We start from the raw sequence: 7,294 nt of genomic DNA on the forward strand, positions 1-7,294 counted from the left end.
ATGACGTAAGTTTTAGATACATCCCGGAACTCCAGCAAAAGGGGTTGAAGACTCCCCAATACGAAGACTGGGTAACAAAATTTGCTACATCAGGGCAATTAGACGGACCAGTTGAGGAGATCGAAAGGCTGAAGGCCATAATTGAGTTGAAAGACAGGGAGGTTTTGCAGTTAAAGCAATCCGTTGAAGTACACAAGGGAAAAGCAGAGGAAAACAAGAGGCTATATGAAGAGGAGCGAGAAAGGCGACAAGAGATGAAGCGGAAATGTGGGGAATTATATGATCAAGCCGAGCGTGTCAAGAGGCCATATGCTAGAGAAACTAAAGACTCTGTATTAGATAGACTCAAAAACTTTGGTGATCTTGTACGGAATCGTCTTCGTGATATGATGTAAATATTGGCAATTTTCTTTCAATGAAAGCGATTTCTCTTTTGCACTTATTCAGAATTGTTGTCAAAAACAGGTTTGTGTTACGGGTCCCATTTCGAAGGTGTTGCATCATACTAGGCCTACCCTTGGCACAAAAAGGGTCTCCCCAATAGGACATGCATCCGAATTGTTTGGATATTTACTAACTCTTGTTTTTTTTTCTTTTCTTTTTCTTTATTTTACTTTGGTAAAAAGCTAAACGAGGGCTAAAATCTAAAGGCACTTCCTTTCCAAATTCTCAGGTAGAATTTTAAACATAGCTTCTCGACGAAGCCCCATTATAACGCGATCCCGAAGTAAGGCCCAAAGGAATCGTGTAGACATGAGTACCCAGCAAGAAGAGTCATCGGAAAAGACCGTTGCAACGACCCAGCCGGAGATTGCAAGTCCCGGGGTTCAGTTGACCGAATTGCTCACTAAATTTGGGGAGATGGCATCTGAAATGGCCGCCCAAAAGAAACTGATCGATGAGCTCGTTAGTAGCGGAGTGCAACCCGAGTCTCCGCCCATCAAACAAACACAATCCGAACCATTTGTTATTCCGCCAATTCAAACCACGTTACCATTTGTTATTCCTCCAATTCAAACCACGTTTGAGGGAACTTTCAACCCGCAATATGCTTATACTCAAAATCCTCCTTTCTATCCCCTTTATGGGCAAGGATTCCAGCCTCAGGGTGATCCAAACATGCATGTAAATCCACCGACTTTTTTCCAAACTACCGCAGAGCCCGTTGTGCCGGAGCACGTTTTTCAAAACAAGCCAGAAATGGGAGAGTCATCTGCCCCGGTTGATCTAAAGTTGCTTAAGCGATTGGATCGTTTCGATGAATTCATCCGCAAGAGCCAAGGTTTAAGCAAGCAAGGGGTGCTGGACTACGATGATTTGTGCCTATTTCCAAACGTACAACTGTCGGTGGGGTTCAAGACCCCGAAGTTCAACAAATATGATGGTACCAGCAACCCTAAAACGCACCTGCGCTTGTTTGCTAACAAGTTGGGCAAGCCAGTGGATGACGAGAATTTGCCGTTGAGATTATTTCCAGAAAGCTTAGAAGGGGATGCTCTCGATTGGTACTCCAACCTAAAGCCAGAGGAAGTGAAGACCTGGCTCGATCTGTCCAATGCCTTCATTCGACAATATGAGTATAACTGTGAGCTAGCGCCAACCCGGACTACTCTGGAAGGAACGAAAAGGAAGCCTTCTGAGGACCACAAGACCTATGCTAAGAGGTGGAGAAAGGTAGCTGCTAAGGTCGAGCCACCAATGACCGAGGATGAAATCATACGTACTTTCATAAAGGCCCATGATCCGCCGTACTTCGAAGAGATTTTCCGTATGACCGGATGTTCGTTTGCTGCAATTGTAAATAAACTTGAAGAATTTGACGACTTTGTAAGAGCTGGGAAAATTGTTAATGTATCTGCCCTGAAATCGCAAGTAGAAGCTTTGCAAGGGCGAGGAAGCAGTGAAAAGAAACCACCATTCAAAAAGAAAGAAGGAGATACAACCTTTGTTTGGAACCACAACCTTTCACCCCGACCCCGATGCCAACACAACCCAACCTACCAACAACCTTACCCTTACTACTATTCAAGCCCAAACCATGTATATACTACCAATATCCACCACCCTCGACCTCGCCCAAACTATACTAACCCACCTTCAGCCCCTTTCCAAATTTCCCAACCAAATCCACCCCAAAACCGACTTCGTCCACCATATAACCCAAGATTTCCTCCTCCAAATAGACCTGTTTACAATCATCCTCAACCTCATGAACCTTACAACCGACCCCCAAGCCGTACTTTTACCAATTTAGGTAGGCCTTTAGACCAACTGTACGACCAGTTAAAGGCCTCCGGAAAAATTGGTACAGTACCACCTCCTACCTATCCGTATGGCATGCCCGCTTGGTATAACCCGCAAGCTGTTTGCGCATATCATTCAGGGGCACCTGGGCATGCAACTTTGGATTGTAAGGCGCTAAAGCATAAAGTTCAGGATATGGTTGAGTCTGGAGAAATCGTGATCAGAAAGAGGGAGCCGCAAGGGCCAAACGTAAATCAAAACCCCTTGCCAGAGCACGTTGGGGTTATTATGGACGATGCGGAGTACGAGGAACAAATTAAGAAATTGGCAATAGAAGCTGAAGTGTTTGGGGTCACGGACCGACCGTTTGTCATAGAGTTGCCATTCGAAGAAGATAACAAGCCTTTTGTCTTAGATCTCACGCCAGCGGAGAATGAAGCTTTGGAACCAGTAGTCATCGAATTCCCGAAGCAGGAGCCCGTATTAAGTCTGCAACAAGTGCCGTGGAATTACGATGAGCCTAGCGTACAGATCGGGGAAAATTCAACTGCAAAGAAGGAAGTGTCAGTAGTTACTAGATCGGGGAAAACTGTAAATCCATTTGAGACTACTACTCCAATTCAAGCCAATAGTTCTGAGCCACCCCTCAAACCAACAATTACCGAGAAAGAAGCCGTGGATTTCCTTAAACGATTCCAGAGAAGTGAATACAACATAGTGGAAAAGCTAAGCAAATCACCTGCCCAGATAACCATGTTGGACCTACTTTTCTCCTCGGACGTGCATAGGGATGCATTGATCGATGTATTAACAAGAGCTCAAATTCCGAGAGACATTTCTGTTGATAATTTTTCAAACGTGGTGGGGAGTGTATTATTCAAGAAGCAAATTGCTTTTTCTGATGATGAATTGCCGACGGAGGGCATTGGACATAATAAGGCGTTGTACATAACAGTGAGGTGCAACGGAAAAATGCTGCCTAAGGTGTTAATCGATAATGGATCCGCACTGAATATCTGTCCGTGGAGTACCTTAGAGAAACTAGGATTGCAAGACGTCAAGCTGAGGCCTTCAGGGACTATCGTTCGAGGGTTTGATGGAGCTCAAAGGGAGCCGATAGGAGAGGCAGATTTAGTAATCGAGATGGGGCCCGCCCAGTTTCAAATAACTTGCCAAGTCATGAACTTCCCGAGCATTTATAATATCTTGCTTGGAAGACCATGGATTCACAAGTCTGGGGCCGTGCCGTCTTCGTTGCATCAATTACTCAAGTTCGTGGTAAATGACAAGCTAATCACTATCTTTGCTGAAGAGGACTGCCTGGTGATCACCGATTCTGGAGTTAAAGAGGAGGGTAGTCAAAGTGTTACCATGTCCCCTCACAGCACATCCGATATAGTCTCCGTAAGTTGGATAACCACGGAGGAACAAACTCCCTCAAAAGCCAGTGTAATGATGGCCAGAGAAATGATTCGTGGAGGATACAAATTCGACAAGGGTTTGGGGCGTGAACTGCAAGGGATCCTGAAGCCAGTGAAGATAGTAGAAAAGAGAGATACCTTCGGTTTGGGTTTCAGACCAACCGCCAAGGATTTCAAGGAGATGAAAGAGCGTAAAAGAGCAGAAAAGGAGGGCCGGCAAAGGGCTTTCGATATTCCACCACTGTGGTATACTTTTCCCCGGCCAACTGAAATAATCACATCAGAGGGTAATTCAACTGAAGAAATCGAGAATAGTTTGTCCCAGTTGTTCGTTGGGGCAATATTTGAAGACAATTTCCTGAGCGAGGCCGAATTTCCTGACATCCCTGAGGGGTCTATTTCTAATTGGACTGCCGAGGTCCTGCCTATTCAGAAGGAGTTTTGGTAAATCTAGGGGGTTTATCATTCATGTGAATTCATGAAAATACCTTTGCATCTGTAAATAGTCAATGAAAACAATTTTCCTTTTAACTAACGTTTGTGCATGTAAATATTGTTAAGCTTTCGTTTCAATTTGCTTTCAATCAAAGGTCTTTATAAAAATGCACAAGTTGTTCTTGTCATTGTTGTGTTGTTTATTCGATTGTTTATATTCATATTGCTTGATTCATTTGTTTGTTGTATGCTTATTTACTTATTATCCCACATTCGTTAATTCTTTCAGATGGCCAAAAATAAAATTATTTGACCCTTTGGATATCACAGTTCTGGAATACGATAATGGCAATCTCTATATCACTCACGACTTGGAGGTCTGTGAATCTGAACTCCAAAGCGAGAGTGATAATGAGGAAGTATTCGATTCTTTTGCAAAGGACTTTGAACAATATGAGGAAAAACCGAAACCGAACCTGGAAGAAACAGAAAAGGTTAACATTGGAACTGAGGATGAAGTTAAGGAGGTGCAGATTAGTATTCATTTGAATAAGAGCCAGAAAAAGGAGATGCTTGAGTTCTTGACTATGTTCCAGGATGTATTTGCGTGGTCCTATGATGATATGACTGGTATTTCAACTGACGTGGTAGTGCACAGGTTACCCACAGACCCTTCTTTTCCACCCGTAAAGCAAAAACCCAGAAAATTCAAACCAGATATGAGCCTCAAAATAAAAGAGCAAATTGAAAAACAACTCAAAACCAACATTATCATTGTTTCCCATTACCCAATTTGGCTTTCAAACCCAGTCCCTGTTCCAAAAAAGAGTGGAGAGGTGAGAGTTTGTGTTGACTATAGAGACCTTAATAAAGCCAGTCCTAAAGATGATTTCCCTCTACCAAATATTCACATTCTTTTAGACAATACTGCCGGACATGAGATTGAATCCTTTTGCGATTGTTTTGCTGGTTACCACCAAATTTTGATGGCAGAAGAGGATAGGGAGAAGACTGCTTTCATTACCCCTTGGGGTACCTTTTGCTACCGAGTCATGCCCTTCGGTTTAAAGAATGCTGGAGCGACGTATCAGAGGACCATGACAACCCTATTTCATGATATGATCCACCGGGAGATGGAGGTCTACGTGGATGACATCATAATCAAGTCTAAAAGGACGGAGGACCACTTGGATGATTTGAGAAAGTTATTTGAAAGGCTGCGAAAATACAATTTGAAGTTAAATCCTGCGAAATGCGCCTTTGGGGCACCAGCTGGTAAATTGTTGGGTTTCATCGTGAGCAAGAGAGGCATAGAGATAGATCCAGCAAAAATCAAAGCGATTCGAGATATGCCAGTGCCAAAGACTCAGAAAGACGTGAAAAGCTTCTTAGGAAAGATCAACTTTATTGGGAGGTTCATTGCCCAATTAACGGCCACATGTGAGCCGTTGTTCAAATTATTAAGAAAGAATGTGCCGTTGTACTGGAATGAGGAGTGTCAACAGGCTTTCGACAAGATTAAAGATTATTTGCTGCAGCCTCCGGTCCTGGTGCCACCCAAACCGGGCCGACCGCTGATCATGTACTTATCTGTGCTCGACGGAGCCGTAGGTTGCGTTCTCGGGCAACACGATGACTCTGGAAGGAAAGAACAGGCCATTTACTATCTAAGCAAGAAGTTCACGCAGTACGAGGCTAATTATTCATTCATTGAGAAAAGCTGCTGTGCATTGGCCTGGGCAGCCCAGAAGTTGAGACACTATCTGTTAAGCCATACTACTTATCTTATTTCCCGATCTGATCCTTTGAAGTATCTCCTAGAAAAGCCGATGCTAACTGGACGTCTAGCTAAGTGGCAGATAGTCCTCTCAGAGTTCGATATTGTTTTCACTTCTCAGAAGGCCGTCAAGGGGCAAGCTATAGCTGATCATTTGGCAGAAAATCCGAGGGATGATGACTATCAACCACTTCACACCTATTTCCCTGATGAAAAGATTTTATTTGTAGGCGCCACGGACGATATAAGTGAACAAAGTCCTGAATGGAGGCTTTTCTTCGACGGAGCTTCAAATTCGCTCGGAGCTGGAATTGGAGTTGTTCTGGTTTCGCCCGAAGGAAAGCACTACCCTGCCGCTGCCAAATTGCAATTTGCTTGTACCAACAACATGGCTGAATATGAAGCCTGCATTTTTGGTCTCAAAATGGCTTTAGAAATGGAGATCAAGGAGTTGGTAGTTTTCAGTGACTCAGACTTACTCGTGCACCAAACCTTGAAGCAGTGGATAACCAAAGATTCAAAAATTCTGCCCTACCATTGTAGTTTGCTCACTCTGGCCAAGCAATTTCAAAATTTGGAGTTCAGACATCTCCCGCGAGCCCGAAACGCATTTGTCGATGCTTTGGCCACTTTAGCTTCTATGATTCAGTATCCAGATGAGTTGAAGATCGAACCGATCCAGATTCAATTTCAAGACAAACCTGCCCACTGTTGGGCTGTAGACAAGTCTTCTGACAGTGTTCCTTGGTTCAATGATATTAAAGAGTTTCTCAAAACTGGGTCCTACCCTCAGCATGCTGGTACAAAAAACAAGAGTTTTCTGCGTAGAATGGCTTCAAAATTTTTCTTAAATGGAGAAGTGTTGTACAAAAGAACCTCGGATTTGAACCTTTTAAGGTGCATTGATGAAGATGAAGCTCAATATATGATGAAGGAAGTGCATAGTGGCGTTTGTGGACCTCACATGAATGGCCATTTGCTAGCGAAGAAAATCATGAGAACCGGATACTTCTGGCTTACTATGGAGCATGATTGTATAAATTTTGTCCGGAGATGTATAAAATGCCAAATGCACGGTGACATTATACGCGCTCCACCCACTGAACTGCATAGCATGACCGCCCCATGGCCCTGTTCAATGTGGGGTATGGACGTGATTGGTACAATCGATCCTCCCGCTTCAAATGGACATCGATTTATATTGGTGGCAATCGAGTACTTTACCAAATGGGTTGAAGCAGAGTCATTCAAACATGTCACGAAGAAGGTAGTGGCCAATTTCCTGAGAGATCACATCATCTGTCGCTTCGGAGTACCCGAAACGCTTATCACGGACAATGCCAAGAATCTGAACAATGACATGGTAGATGGACTATGTGAGCAGTTCAAAATCAAACACCGCAATTCTGCCATTTAT

The 7,294-nt window shown here is 43.7% G+C and overlaps 1 protein-coding gene across 1 annotated transcript; it reads left to right on the plus strand.

The window, feature by feature from the left end:
- The first annotated feature begins 753 nt into the window (after window positions 1–753).
- Window positions 754–4,113, plus strand: LOC113769449. Its single transcript, XM_027313895.1, has 3 exons — window positions 754–906; window positions 1,102–1,384; window positions 1,595–4,113. Exons 1-3 carry the CDS (start codon window positions 754–756, stop codon window positions 4,111–4,113), a joined length of 2,955 nt encoding a protein of 984 aa, XP_027169696.1.
- The last annotated feature ends 3,181 nt before the right edge of the window (window positions 4,114–7,294 follow it).

The sequence above is a fragment of the Coffea eugenioides genome, chromosome 4 (genome assembly GCF_003713205.1).
Source record: "Coffea eugenioides isolate CCC68of chromosome 4, Ceug_1.0, whole genome shotgun sequence".
Lineage (NCBI taxonomy): Eukaryota > Viridiplantae > Streptophyta > Magnoliopsida > Gentianales > Rubiaceae > Coffea > Coffea eugenioides.

Bases quoted from the DNA above. Each gene is read 5' to 3' on its own strand.
- LOC113769449 (XM_027313895.1), top strand. From the start codon at position 754: ATGAGTACCCAGCAAGAAGAGTCATCGGAAAAGACCGTTGCAACGACC. The intron at 907-1,101 runs GTTAGTAGCGGA...CAAGGATTCCAG, and splicing joins AGAAACTGATCGATGAGCTC to CCTCAGGGTGATCCAAACAT. The intron at 1,385-1,594 runs GTACCAGCAACC...ACTGTGAGCTAG, and splicing joins GAAGTTCAACAAATATGATG to CGCCAACCCGGACTACTCTG.